The sequence below is a fragment of the Micromesistius poutassou genome (assembly GCF_964030765.1).
Source record: "Micromesistius poutassou genome assembly, chromosome: 10".
In the NCBI taxonomy this organism is placed as follows: domain Eukaryota; kingdom Metazoa; phylum Chordata; class Actinopteri; order Gadiformes; family Gadidae; genus Micromesistius; species Micromesistius poutassou.
The window spans coordinates 10,704,835-10,720,128 of record NC_140280.1 but is presented as its reverse complement, the minus strand read 5'-3'; the positions used below and the strand labels follow the sequence as shown (position 1 = coordinate 10,720,128).

Here is a 15,294-nt window from a genome sequence, read left to right as displayed (position 1 = left end):
AAGCTACATTTCAGTTACCTTGTAGTATGCCCCAATTTACGGTTTTCAGTATAGCTACCCACTAAACCTATAACAAGCAGTTCTTGTGCTGCATGTAGATAATTAAACATTTCTCAATCTGTTGTAAACATTTACAACCATTAGACCAATTCCAGCCAACATTACCTCAAACCGTGCCATCAACAAGTCCAATAGACGTCGAGTCGCAACGTGACTTTATTTCGACCCTTTGCCGACATGTATAGATAGAACCAAATGTAGCCTATATAGAGCATTTGGTCACATCAAAAGGATAGCAACATTTGGCTACATCTATAATATTTTGTTTAGTTATGCATACTCTCAATAATGCATTAATACATGTCCTATTAATCTTTAACAAAAGACATTTCAGGGTATAAAGTGCACTATCCAAAACATTTTATTTATACCCAAGTAGGCCTGCATCTTCTTTAAACAACAAAATGAAAACTTATTGGGACCAAAATCCCCCATCCCCCCAGTCCTTGCAGGTGAATGTTTCAGGTGTAAACTCATGGCTGCTTCGATTTCTGTATCCTTGGGATTCCATCTCTTCACAGCAGCTGGAAAGAAAACACCAGTACAAGGTTTGGTGAGAGTGAGAAGTTTGACTGGCCAAAATACACAAGTGTTTGGCTCAGTGGACGAAGACAGCCTCACCATCCAGCGCCCCAGCCTCAAGGGCTAACTGGTGGCTACATCAAGTCCATTTAGCTACATCGGACGCTATCACCCCTCTCGCTATGAATAATGAGAAGAATGGGTCCTAAAATTGACTAACAGTTCATAGGAGTAATGCACGGGGAAAGGGCTTTGCCACCCGTGTTTTATTCAAGAACACACAGCTACCGTTAGCCCTGAAACGGGACGCTGCTACTCCGAGGCTGGGAAGTAGCAGCGTCCTGTTTCAGGGCTAAGCTAACGTTAGCCTGCTAGCTTCCCGCTCCCAGTTCGTATGTAACGTTACAAATACGAAAACCCGCTATCCATGAGAATACACCATGTGGCCTCAAATTCAACAGTTTAGCATGCAAATGATAAAAGGGTAATGTCTCTACAAATACAGTTGCATTTTAAATTGCAGTGTCTTTTCGAAACTCACCTGCAACTCCCGCATGCTGCTGAGTGCCGAACTTGACGGCGAACTGATATCACCTGCGCATGCGTTGGAGGGATTACGTGTTGGTGCGCAAGGAAAAATAGTTCCTAAATGGATGGAGTAAATGCTGGAATAAAACATTTTAGCACCTATATTGGCCATATACATGATAGCATATTGCGTTTGGAATAATAACACTTTTCAATAATACTATTAATGTGTAAACATTACCGTTCACACTAATGTTACAAAGTTACATCGTTGTTAAGTTAAATAGCGATATAAACAGTGTTTATTCAGTTACACAACTGTCCAACAAGCTTTCCTCGAAATCACCATTTCCGTAGCGGCATGTATGTTTTCATGTCAGCAAATGGTCGAAATAAAGTCACGTTGTGACCCGGCGTATTTTAGACTTGTTGAATGCATAAATGTTTGCTGGGAGTGTTTATTCGGTTACACCACTCTAAAATAAGTCTTCCTTGAAATCACCATTCCTCTAATGATTATGTTTTCATGTCGAAATGAAGTCACGTCGTGACTCGACGTCGACTGGACTTGTTCGCTTCGACGCAGGTCGAGAAAATGTTTGCTGGGATATGTAGGCCATCTACATGTGTCAACAGAATGCTATTGCATTCTGTTGATTCTGTTTATGTGATTTATAATGGATATATTTTGTTGTGTCTCTTTTATTGATGGAATCAGACAAGGAGTCATAAGTTTTATGTTGTTGTGAAGAAAGCCAGTAATTATGTCTTTATTGGTATCTACCAAAGGGTTAGGGCAAGCCTAGGTACTAACTCTGCTTCCAAAGCCCCTAGCTGTTCTTAAAGCATGGAAACCATTGGGTCTTTTTGCTTTTCGCTTCTTGCCAATGAAATCTTGCCAATGTTGTTTGTTCCGTATGTTGTTCTTGTTCTGCTCATAATTTTGCTTGCTATATTTTCCTAATTTCTCTCTTTTTTATTGTTCTACGTGGGTAGACTTTTTTGCAGTATGTTCTGTTATTGTTTATTCTACAGAAATTCACTGAACTATTTTGTCTCTCTTTGTACAATATCCTCACCCTCATCCTCATCCTCATTCGCTTATCTGGGGTCGGGTCGCAGGGGCAGCAGCTCAAGCAGGGGACCCCAGACTTCCCTTTCCCGGGCCACATTGACCAGCTCTGACGGGGGGATCCCGAGGCATTCCCAGGCCAGTGTTGAGATATAATCTCTCCACCTAGTCCTGGGTCTTCCCCGGGGTCTCCTCCCCACTGGTCGTGCCTGGAACACCTCCCAAGGGAGGCGTCTGAGTTCCTCCCAGATGACTGAACTTCTCACCCTATCCCTAAGGGAGAAGCCAGCCACCCTCCTGAGAAAACTCATCTCGGCCACTTGTACCCGTGATCTCGTCCTTTCGGTCATCACCCATTCCTCATGACCATAGGTGAGGATAGGAATGAAGATCGACCGGTAGATTTGCTTTGCCTTGCGGCTCAGCTCTCTTTTCGTCAAAACGGTACGGTAAATCAAAAGCAATACCGCTTCCGCTGCTCTGATTCTCCGGTCAATCTCACGCTCCATCGTACCTTCACTCGCGAACAAGACCCTGAGGTACTTGAACTCCTTCACTTGGGCTAAGGACTCATTTCCTACCCGGAGAAGGCAATCCACCGGTTTCCTGCTAAGAGTCATGGCCTCAGATTTAGTGGTGCTGATCCTCATCCCAGCCGCTTCACACTCGGCTGCCAGCCGATCCAGTGAGTGCTGAAGGTCACAGGCCGATGATGCCATCAGGACCATATCATCTGCAAAGAGCAGTGTTGAGATCCTCAGATCACCGAACTGTAACCCCTCCCCACCACGACTACACCTCGATATCCTGTCCATGAATATCACAACAATCAACAGGATTGGTGACAAAGCGCAGCCCTGGCAGAGGCCAACACCCACTGGGAACAGAACTGACTGGCTGCCGAGAACGCGGACACAGCTCTCGCTTTGGGAGTACAGAGATTGGATGGCCCTGAGGAGTGACCCCCTTACCCCATACTCCCACAGCACCTCCCACAGTTTCTCCCGTGGGACCCAGTCATATGCCTTCTCCAGATCCACAAAACACATGTAGACCGGATGGGCATACTCCCAGGCCCCCTCCAGGATCCTTGCGAGTGAAGAGCAGGTCTGTAGTTCCACATCCAGGGCGGAAACCGCATTGTTCCTCTTCAATTCTGAGGTTAGACAATCGGCCAAACCCTCCTTTCCAGCACCTTAGAGTATACTTTCCCAGGGAGGCTGAGAAGTGTGATACCCCAGTATTTGGCACACACTCTCTGACCCCCCTTTTTGAACAGGGTAACCACCACCCCGGTTTGCCACTCCTTTGGCACTGTACCAGACTCCCATGCAATGTTGAATAGGCGTGTCAACCATGACAGCCCCTCAACACCCAGAGCTTTTAGCATTTCTGGCTAGATCTCATCAATCTCTGGGGCTTTGCCACTGCGGAGATGTTTAACTACCTCAGTGACTTCCACCAGGGAAATTGATGACGAACCACCATCAACCTCGAGCTCTGCCTCCATCATAGAGGGCGTGTTAGTCGGATTCAGGAGTTCCTCAAAGTGTTCCTTCCAACGTTCAACTACCTCCTCAGTTGAGGTCAACAGAGTCCCACCCTTTCCACCCGTTTCCCCCTTCTGAGGTGTCAGATTGTCTTCCAGAAACACTTTGGTGCCGACCGAAAGTCCTTCTCCATGGCCTCTCCGAACTTCTCCCACACCCGCTGCTTAGCCTCCAACACTGCAGTGGCTGCAGCCCTTCGAGCCCGCCGGTACCCTGCAACTGTGTTAGGAGTCCTCTGGGATAACATATCCCAGAAGGCCTCCTTCTTCAGTCGGACGGCTTCCCTGACCACCGGTGTCCACCACTGTGTCTGAGGGTTACCACCCCTTGAGGAGCCTAAGACCCTGAGGCCACAGCTCACCGCTGCAGCTTCAGCAATGGAGGCTTTGAACACCGCCCACTCTGGCTCAATGCCCCCAACCTCCACAGGAATTCTAGAAAAGCTCCGCCGGAGGTGTGAGTTGAAGATCTCTAGGACGGGGGCCTCCTCCAGACGTTCCCAATTCACACACACTACCAGTTTGGGCTTACCAGGTCTGTCCAGAATCTTCCCCCATTCCCTGATCCAACTCACCACGGTTGGTTGACAGTTCCGCCCCTCTCTTCACCTGAGTGTCCAAAACATAAGGCCTCAGATCAGCTGACACGATCACAAAATCGATCATCGATCTTCGGCCTAGGGTACTCTGGTACCAGGTACACTTATGAGCACCCTTATGTTCAAACATGGTGTTCGTTATGGACCATCCATGACTAGCACAGAAGTCCAGTAACAAACGACCACTCGGGTTTAGATCAGGAAGGCCGTTCCTCCCCACCACGCCTCTCCAGGTGTCTCCGTCATTGCCCACATGGGCGTTGAAGTCTCCCAGCAGAACTACGGAGTCCCCTACTGGAGCCCCATACAGGAGTCCATTCAGGGTCTCCAAGAAGGCCGAGTACTCTGAACTGCTGTTCAGTGCATACGCACAAACAACAGTCAGAGTTTTCCCCCCCACCACCCTTAGGCGTAGGGAGGCGACCCTAGAGTAGAGGTAAGCCCCACCAGATCTAACTGGTAGCGCTCCACCTCCCTCACAAGCTCCGGTTCCTTTCCCCACAGTGAGGTGACGTTCCACATCCCCAGAGCCAGCTTCTGCCGCTCGGGTCTGGTCCGTCGGGACCCCTGACTTTCACTGCCACCCATGTGGCAGTGCACCTGACCCCAGTGGGTCTCCCTGCAGGTGGTGGGCACCACAGGACAAAGAGGGGGGGGGGGTGCCACGTAGCTTGTTCGGGCTGTGTTCGGGCTCCGTGGCAAACCCGGCCACCAGGCGCTCGCCGATGAGCCCCCGGGCTTCCTCCAAGCAGGGTCTCTCCTCCTCTATTTTGTTTGTTCATGGGGTCTTGGTGAACCATTCTTAGTCTGGCCCCTCACCTGAGACCACTCTGCCATGGGAGACCCTACCAGGAGCACATGGCTCCAGACAACACAGCCCTCAGGTTCACAGGGACACGAAAACCTCTCCACCACGATAAGGTGAAGGTTCCAGGAGACGTAAAATATCACTCCATCAAATTTGGTAACAAAACTTTTACCTGCTAGCAATGCTATATTGTTTCCCACAAGGGCCCCTGGGCCCTCATTCACTCATAGCTCATTGAAAATCGTATTTTGCAAATAAATGTTTTTGTTGTGTGGTTATGTATTTTGGCATAGTTTGGGGCAGGATTTATCATTCAATAGTCAAATGCTTTCGCCGTTGCGCAGTCATACATTGTTGTTAAGATGCTGTATGAATTCGGTCGGTGCGCCAACGTTTAGGGGCTGGCACGGGTAGGTTGAGACCCCCACGCGTTTGACAAGTTACAATAATAACACCCGTCAGGGAACGTCCCGACATCAAAAGTGAAATGTAAAGCAGCATAGCTCTGCTGTGGTGGTGTTTACAAAAATATGACGCAGCTTATGCAGTTTGAATATATATCTTTTTAATCTTAAAAACAAATTGCATTTTCAACTGATATTTACACTCTTAAAAAGTGATGTGACATGGCAAACAAAAGACGTGCAAGGGCCCTTTCGAAATCCGGGCCCCCTCGACACGTCCCCACAGTGGCGGTTTTATGCACGGGCGAAGCGGGCATTATTTCATGACACGGCATGGGGGCGGCACGAGGACACGATTTTAATCTTTTCATCTGCGCTATTCTACTATCGATCATATCAGACTGTGTGGGGAATTGGCCTATCTTGCTGAGAAGGTGCCGTGCACAGAAGCGGCAACAACTTCTACTTCAACTTCCACTTCCACCCTTACCCAGTTTTCCAGGAGGATTGTGCATTGGCTTGTCATTTGGTGTTGAACAAAAAAGTTATATCAATTTCATTGGCTTCACTCAAGGACCAATCAGAAAAAAACATATTTCAAGTTTGGCTTATAGTTGCTATATTCAGCAGCCATTAAGCTGTCACCCGGTGACATTAAATGCACAAGACCCTTAATAAACTGGAACCAGAGACTGCTATACCAAAACTATAGACTTTATTGACAATGCTTGACATAGAAGACGACATAAAAGTCTACATTTAACAAAGTGTCAGCAAGGGAGTTTCAAAAGAATTTTGAAAAGAAGTTCAGGCCACAATAAATATATATAAATAATATAAATAATAAGTATAGGGCCCTATCTTGCACCCAGCGCAATTTACTTTCTACACCGACGCATGTATCATTGCTAGTTTGCACCCGGCGCAAAGCTGATTTTCCCCCGCAGCAAACAGGCGCCACTACACTTGTACCTGGAGAGGCGTGTCGGCGAAGAGCAGAGGCGTGTTCCGGCGCAAATGACACTTGGTGCTATTTTACAGATCTAAAAATTGTGCTACTGCAATTGCGCCACTGACCGAAAAATTACTGGTCTAAATGCACTAGCGGATAGCGCAGTTGGTGTTGCTATTTTGACGTGCCATGGCAGGTCGGAACTGCATAAGCTTACACACGTAGGCCATACACAGCACAAACATGCAAACGATTAGCCTGATTTAAATATTATGATGTCAAAGATTGTTCATATGTGTAAAACTGCATAGAAATAGCATGTGGATTGTGGAAACATTTTTTTCCATAGGGGCTGCATGAATGAACACAGTATAGTAGGCTATGCCATGCGTTAAAATAATAAAAATAACAATAATATATTCCAGCCTTCCAAAACAAAATCTCGTTTTAGGGTAAATGGTTGGTTAAATGATTTGGGAAAGAACAGCTGATACAGCGGTAAGTTGTAGGCCTACTTTTAAATCAATGCATCTGCAAACACCGTACAGCAAACACATATTTTCTTGACACCGACATCATATACAAGCCCATAACTTTTAGGATTGATGAGTATTTGATCGTGAGTAAACATAGGTTTACCGCGCGAGTGAGTTTAAAAGTTTTAAAGAATGAATGAATGCGGGTGATGCTTGGCGCGCCTGTGTCTGCGTACCCATCCGTTTAAACACACACAAACTAAACATAACACACAATACAGTCCAAAACAAACCCAGCCAAATCAATGTATTAGTTAAAGCCACACTAAAATCAAATGGGGAAAAACATTGTTTGGCTACTCTAAGACCACCTGGTCACTCTGTGGACTGTGTCATTGTGACATTTGGATACATGCTCATGTGTTTTTGATTCTCTGTGTTTATAAGGGGTAGTGTGTGAATAAGTTGCAAACTGCTGTTATGCACTTCTGATGGGAGTCGCATGGACTAGGTGTGTTGTGTTTAAATGCACGATCATTTTAATTTTTTTTGCTGGTTTGTTGTTTATTGTAATCTATGCTTTATATTTTCGCTGGGTTTACATTTTTTTATATTTATGAAAAAGAAAACCTAAATGTTACTTGTGTTAAAAGCTATCACAACTGGTAGGCCTATTCATAATAATAATAATGTATTTGTGCTGCAAATACATGAATATTATTCTAATTGTTTTTCATTAATGTAAATGACTTCATGAAACCTTTCCAGTGTGGAACTGGTTTGACAAGAATAACCGGATCTCTTTGGACTGTATTCCATAGATGAGGGGGTTTAGGCTTCCAGGGATGATGTTATATAGAATTATAATAACATTTCTATAGTCTGAGTACTCAGGGAAGCGATGCAGAATAATAATCAAGATTCCGCTTAAAAGCATAATGAGGTATACAAAGAGATGAGTGCTGCAAGTCTTAAGAGCTTTACTGTTCAAAGCTTTGTTCTTACTGGTCAGACAAACAGCTGCAATACTTGCATATGTAAGGACCATACTGCCTATAGAAGATGACAAGAGCACTACACTAAATGTGAATCCATATAGATTGTTAATGAAAACGCTCTCGCAGGAAAGTTTAAAGAGTGAGGCATTGTCACAGTAAGGATTTTTGATCAAGGTTCTGCATCTGCTCAGTCTGATGGTCAGCCCAAGCAAAACAGCTACGAACATAAAGGCCACCCCCCAGGCAGAGGCAGTCAGCTTGATCACCATTTTGTTGTTCATAATAGTAGCATACCGCAAAGGGTTACATATAGCTACATATCTGTCAAAGGCCATGATCATCAGAACCGTGTGAGCGGCTGTGGCAAACATGTGTGTGGTAAAGGCTTGGACCACACACTCATAGTAACTGATGAAGCGTTCAGAAGCAGGCACCAATATGTCTGCAAGCAGCCTTGGCATCATGATGGAGATTCCTAGGATGTCGTTGACTGGCAGATTACAGAAAAGCAGATACATAGGACTGTGAAGACTCCTTTCAATGCAGATTATAACCACCATGCCAACATTGGCACACATGATAAAAAGATAGGATACAAGAAAAAATACAAAAACAGGGTACATTGATTGCTGTGTAACCTTTAACCCCTCCACCTGAAGTGTGAAGCTGTTGTAGGTGTAGTTTTCCATTGAACTAAATCAAAGGATGAAAGAAGTGAGAGAGGACTGTTAGTTATAAAGAAACATAATGAACATTTGTATTAATAGTGAACAAAAAAAATAAAAATATATATGTATTTACTTAAAACATATTTCAGAAGTAGAGAAATCACCCAAATAATCATCAGTTTTAATTACGTTCTGCATTATTTCAGTAACATTTTGAGTTTAATCAAAATAAAATGACCAGCCAATGACGAGTCATTTGAAAGTACCTCTTTGTTTTTGTACGTTGTTTCTGCCTAATTAGTCTTTGTCATTGCACTAAGTTATTAGGCGTCTTCAAAAGACTATCAAGACCTCTGTCATGACTTATATGAATATGATACTATTATCTTGGGAGCACTCGGAGCCAATAATATCTGACACAACTCACATCGACAGGACAGCAGGAATGGCAAAATTTAATGGAACTCCTCCTTCTTTGGAATTGCTCATAAATGTATGATTATTATATGTGAACTGCACAGCCTTGCTATAACAAGATTAAATAGGAATACCTGACCCTATAATACCAGAATACCTGTTTGTTTTTTATTCTGGGGAAGGGCTGCCGGTTTCTGTACCAAATTCTGTTGCCAATGTTGCTTGTTCTGTTATGTGGCTAATGTGGTGGTGTTTACTAGCACACAGCTCAATAGCAGCTTGTGCAGTTTGAATATATATTTTTTAATCTTAAAAATGAATTAGGATTTTGAGAAATAATATAGGGGGGGGGGGGGGGGGGCTTGCTATGGTGGTGAAGTCCTTCAGTGATCCGAAGTAATAGGAGGCCAGGCCAAGGAGGCCTCTGCAGCTGATAGACAGCAGTTGCCAATCTCGGACTGCAGCCAAGTGGCAAAGTCTGAGGTAGTTAAAGTGTCAGAGACTTCCATTATAAAAATAATGTTTTAAAAGTAGAATATCTTAAAAAGTTTAAAATATTTGAAAAGATTGAATGGTAGCGTGCGATCCCAAGCTTATATGGACATTTTGAAAGTGGCATCGAGTCTCTAGGTGAAATCTTTTGGAAGGATTAAGGTGCTAAAATTTGGAGAGAATAATAAAGAAATAAAGATGGATAGAAAGAATCAAGCCTAAGAATAACAATAGTTGAGGGCTGATTGCAGCACTCACCTAAATACAAAAGTTAATGTTGTGTATGTCGTTAATGTTGTGTATGCAATGGGGAAGACCATGAATGCTCTCCCCATAAGAGCCCCCCCACCCCGTGTTCTATCTCTTAACCAGCCAGGGTCTCAAGGATCTTTAAATATATTAATACATAAATTAAATTATGAATTGAAAGCTTATTCACACAAATAAATAGCATTAAAAAGTTCCATCGATTTAAATAATTGTATTAACAACAAATCGATATACCATTTATTTAAGTCAAATAATTTTAATCAAAGTGATATATTGTATTAACTTGACGTAAATGTAAAATAAAAAATAAAGATTTTCAGTTATGTTCATTAATATACATCAATAATTACTGTTCACGTAATTATTTTCCATGCATTTCACATTCACACTGACAATGTAGAAATAAACACAAATAAATGGCAATGCAAAATAACAACAGCAACTTTGAGATTAACTTGAAATAACTTGGATATTATCCTAAATATTGGATTTGATTATTCTGTTTAATGATCATCCAGCCCACCTAAAAACATATACAAATGAAAAGTAATAACATTTATGCCAGTTAAGTCATTATGTTCATTATCATCAACATCAACATTATCATCAACATAAACTGTTCAGCATCCTAGTGATCTTTAGAATCAGCTCCACCCTTAATTAAAGGTAAAACGTTTTTAGACATAAACATTTTTGAAAGGAACTTTCGTATCTCCTTGGATTGTACACCATATATGATGGGGTTGAGGCCACTTGGAACTATGTGAAACAAAATGGCGGTTAGCTTCCTATAATCTGAGTACTGAGGAAAGCGATGCATCAGAATAGTTAACATTCCGATTAAAATCAGTAGAAGGTACACAGAAAGGTGAGTGCTGCAAGTCTTAAGAGCTTTACTGTTCAAAGCTTTGTTTTTACTGGTCAGACAGACAGCTGTGATCTTTACATAAGTAAGGAGCACCCCGCCGATAGAAGAGGTCAAAATCACCACAGTAAATGTCAGCCCATAGGCATTGTTAATGAAACTGCTCTCGCAGGAGAGTTTAAACAGTGAGGGATTGTCACAGTAAGGATGTGTAATCAGGGTTCTGCATGTGTTCAGTCTGACGGTCAGCCCGAGCAGAACGGCCACGAGCACAACAGCCACCCCCCAGGCAGAGACAATCAACTTGATCACCATTTTGTTATTCATAATAATACCATAGCGCAAAGGATAACAGATCGCCACGTATCTGTCATAGGCCATGATCATCAAAATATTGTGTGACATGGCGCCAAACAGGTGTGAGAAGAAGGCTTGTCCCACACACTCGTAGTAGTCAATGAAGCGTTCCGAAGGAGGCGTCAAGATGTCTGCAAGAAGCCTTGGCACCAAAACTGAGCTTCCTATGATGTCGTTGATTGGTAGATTACAGAAAAGCAGATACATAGGCTGGTGAAGACTCCTTTCAATGCAGACTAGCACTACAATACCCACATTCATAATCATGATTAATAAATAGAAGATTAGTAAAAAGGCAAAAACAGGGTATACAGATTGCTCCGTAATCTTTAACCCTTCTATCTGAAGGGTGAGGCTGTTGTATGTTTCGTTTCCCATCGCTGAAATCAAATACATATATATTACAAATAAATATAACTGTATTTAGTTATTTTCCTTTGTCACAATATTTTAACTATTTGACTTCATAAAAACATCCATATTTAGGAGAAAAAAAAACATCTAGTTAGTGTAATAGTAAACTAGTATACACTGTGCCTCTTTTTCAAGCTTTTCTCTCGACTATGATTTCTTCAATCATGTTATACAATTACCAGTGTACCTCAGAATGAAGTACGGTACTTATGTGATGATTTATATGGGAGGGCGTTTTAAAGTAAACATATGCTGTGTGTGTCACCTAGGTCACACCATAGCAACAATAGTCCTCCTTCTCCTGTAGCTGTGCCGGTAGTGCCCCCTCCGCGCACCGATTACGGGCTCACGGAGTTGTTGACGGGGGGGCGCGATTACGGGCTGTCAGAGTTGTTGACGGGGGGGGGGGGGGTTATCGATAATAGAAAATGCGTGGATCTTTTTTTTTCTTGTGTGCTCGTGCCACCCCCCCTGTAATGCCGCCCCGGGCGGCTGCCCGCTTCGCCCTTCCGCCATTTTGAATTCTGTTAAAAACAGCAAATTGCCTAAGGATCCCAGGTTTTTCGACTTTGACAAAAATCCTTTGGCAGATATCATCTATGGCCGATTATCTTCAATATGACTTAAGGATTAGTCTGTACAATAAAATTTCAAGCTCCCATGAGCCATTGAGTTCTAAAATGGGTGTGGTTGAAAATGCCTAAAAAGTAAATTGCTCATATCAACATCAAGTTGGACTCCTATGATGTTGACCCAGATACAAAAGTTGTTCAGAATCAAATTCTGAACAAGATAAAGTAAAAAAAAATTAAAATGGGGCGTGCCATCGGAATGGGCGTGGCCTGTCACTAAAAGCGCCACAGTTCATAGACACAATGTTTGATTTGAGCGGAACCAACTTAGTGGCCATTGAGGACCAAAGTTTCAACTGCTCAAGTAAAATGAAGTCGATTGCCAAAACAACATGGCCGCCAGAGGAGGGTAAATCACTCAGCGGAGACCGTAATAGTTATGGCGGAGACCGTAATAGTTATGAATATGAAATTCACAGGACACGTGTAGACTGCTGCCTGTAGCTCACATACCAAAAATCCTGGTTCTCATTCATCCCATTCAAGTTCAAGGTCCCGTTCATCACTGCGAGCAGTTTTAATTTTTTTTTTTTTTACTCTGCCTTTCTAAAATGTTTTTTTTTAACTTTGCCTTTATTTTCTATCTATTTTACTTTTTACTTAACTATTATTTTCTTTTATTGTATGACAATGTTTATATGTGAAGCACTTTGAGTCTGCCTTGTGTATGAAAAGTGCTATATAAATAAAGTTGCCTTGCCTTGCCTTGCCTCAATAGGGCCCTGTACATGCCATGGGTCTTGTAATTCATCCCTCATACATGAAAGGGCCCCCTCAATTAAATAGAATGGCTTGGGTGCTGGGGGGCCCTTTTCTCGCTGTCTGGACCCAGGGGCCCACTGACTCATAATCTGTGCCTGGCCTCGGCGGCACTCGGGGAGGCGCGGTTCTGTCTGGCGCACCTTAGTATATGTGTCAATTTCCTAGCCACTGGAACCCAGTTCATGCCAAAAACAAAACAATTTACGTCAAATCAGCTGTCACACGTAACATTGTTATGGCAATTAGCCATAAAATCTTCTATGGGCAGTACAATGACTTAAGTGCACTATTCAGGTGATGAATCCTCATTTGAGTTTGTGTAATTCAACCTTTACATAGAACTAGTTACGTAAGCAAGGTGAACAGTGCTTAGATTGTATATATGTACCTCATCACAGCATCCCGTTCCTATCACAGGAACTAAGGCGTATTCACACCTGTCTTGTATAGTTTGAACCAAACCAAAATAATCACTGGTGTGGACCTTTTGGGCTGGTGGTGTGAATACAAACCATCAAACTCTAGTGCGGACCAAACAGTCGGTCAGAAACCCAGTTGGAGATGTGGTCTTGGTTCGCTTCCAAACAAACCCAGGTGCTGCACAGCTTGAGATGTGAAAGCAACCGCACTTCGGACCGATCCAGTTCTAAAAATCATGCGCCTCTTTGGACATAACAGGCTCCCACTCAGCCGCGCACATCATGGGAAACATTGTTTAATTAGGTTAGGTTAGGTCAGACAAACAGCTGCAATACTTGCATATGTAAGGACCATACTGCCTATAGAAGATGACAAGAGCACTACACTAAATGTGAATCCATATAGATTGTTAAGGAAAATGCTCTCGCAGGAAAGTTTAAAGAGTGAGGCATTGTCACAGTAAGGATTTTTGATCAAGGTTCTGCATCTGCTCAGTCTGATGGTCAGCCCAAGCAAAACAGCTACGAACATAAAGGCCACCCCCCAGGCAGAGGCAGTCAGCTTGATCATTTTGTTGTTCATAATAGTAGCATACCGCAAAGGGTTACATATAGCTACATATCTGTCAAAGGCCATGATCATCAGAACCGTGTGAGCGGCTGTGGCAAACATGTGTGTGGTAAAGGCTTGGACCACACACTCATAGTAACTGATGAAGCGTTCAGAAGCAGGCACCAATATGTCTGCAAGCAGCCTTGGCATCATGATGGAGATTCCTAGGATGTCGTTGACTGGCAGATTACAGAAAAGCAGATACATAGGACTGTGAAGACTCCTTTCAATGCAGATTATAACCACCATGCCAACATTGGCACACATGATAAAAAGATAGGATACAAGAAAAAATACAAAAACAGGGTACATTGATTGCTGTGTAACCTTTAACCCCTCCACCTGAAGTGTGAAGCTGTTGTAGGTGTAGATCTGTTTCGACCTCACTCTGACCGTCACTACGGTCTAAAAAGGGAATGGTCACCTTCGTTCTGCCTATCACCGAGACCATATGTCAAAATAGTCATGTCCATGACCTCCGGAAGCAGAACGACTTGCGTTAATAAATAGCAGAGAATGCTCCCGGGTCAGTCTCTTTCTCCTTCTCGCCTCAGAGACCTTGTGAGTATTGAAGAGACTTCGAGACTTCTGTAAGGTAAGACATCACTTACGTAATTCGCTACCTGCGTGGTACGGGTGCATATTATTTGCCCCCGAGGATTGGAGTGGTGTTTTTCTTTCAGCTAAGCTAGCTCTTTGTTTAGCTTAGATTGCTGTTTTGAGCGCTAGTTTCCGGGCTATTTGTGTTGTTTATACTGTGCCTAGACGCCTGTTCGCAGCCGTGGGCTTTGTGCGAGCCCACTAGGTGCGTGCGCGCACTGGTGTGGGCCGCCGTGCGGTCTTCTGTGCTTTGTTGTCGTTGCAGCCGAAGTTTTTCGTAAGTCTGCCTGTTATCTTTTGTGTGTTACTGCATTGTGCAGCCGGATTTTGTGTTGGCCTGTCAGTTTGCTGCAGGCCACCTAGCGCTAGTTTGTTGTTTATTCTTACACGGTAAGTGATTACGTTATTTTGATATTGTGTGGTACTCTAGCCTGCTTGTGCAGTGGGGAGTTTATTATTTATTGTAGCACGGTAAGTAGTCACGTTGCTGTAATATTTTCTGTTCCTCTAGCCTGCTTGTGCAGTGAGGAGTTTATTATTTATTGTAGCACGGTGAGTAATCACGTTGCTGTAATATTTTCTGTTACTATAGCCTGCTTGTGCAGTGGGTTATTGTTTGAGTGTACCTGGATTTATTTCTGGGGTGTTCTCTGTTGTTGTATAGCCTGTTTTTTGGCTTTATTTGTGCTGTTACTGTGTGCTTCTTGTTTGATCGCTGCAGTGCTCCTCTGTGTCACCTCCCCTGCCACGCCCTATACCCCTGTCCGCAGCTGGTGGGGCTAGTGTGCGCCTGCTAGGTGCATTCGTGCGCTGGTGC

The 15,294-nt window shown here is 43.4% G+C and overlaps 3 protein-coding genes across 3 annotated transcripts; all 3 read right to left on the bottom strand.

The window, feature by feature from the left end:
- Positions 1–7,721: 7,721 nt before the first annotated feature.
- Positions 7,722–8,657, bottom strand: LOC311354397 (olfactory receptor 52D1-like; the record flags this gene model as incomplete). The annotated part of the gene is made up of 1 exon (XM_084474213.1): positions 7,722–8,657. The coding sequence occupies one exon, from the start codon at positions 8,655–8,657 to the stop codon at positions 7,722–7,724; it is 936 nt and encodes a 311-aa protein (XP_084330339.1).
- A 1,786-nt stretch (positions 8,658–10,443) lies between these two features.
- Positions 10,444–11,415, bottom strand: LOC311354396 (olfactory receptor 10AG1-like; the record flags this gene model as incomplete). The annotated part of the gene is made up of 1 exon (XM_084474212.1): positions 10,444–11,415. The coding sequence occupies one exon, from the start codon at positions 11,413–11,415 to the stop codon at positions 10,444–10,446; it is 972 nt and encodes a 323-aa protein (XP_084330338.1).
- Positions 11,416–13,574: 2,159 nt separating this feature from the next.
- On the bottom strand, positions 13,575–14,519 carry LOC311354393 (olfactory receptor 12D3-like; the record flags this gene model as incomplete). Its single annotated transcript, XM_084474209.1, has 2 exons — positions 13,575–14,275; positions 14,501–14,519. 2 exons carry the CDS (start codon positions 14,517–14,519, stop codon positions 13,575–13,577), a joined length of 720 nt encoding a protein of 239 aa, XP_084330335.1.
- Between the last annotated feature and the right edge of the window lie 775 nt (positions 14,520–15,294).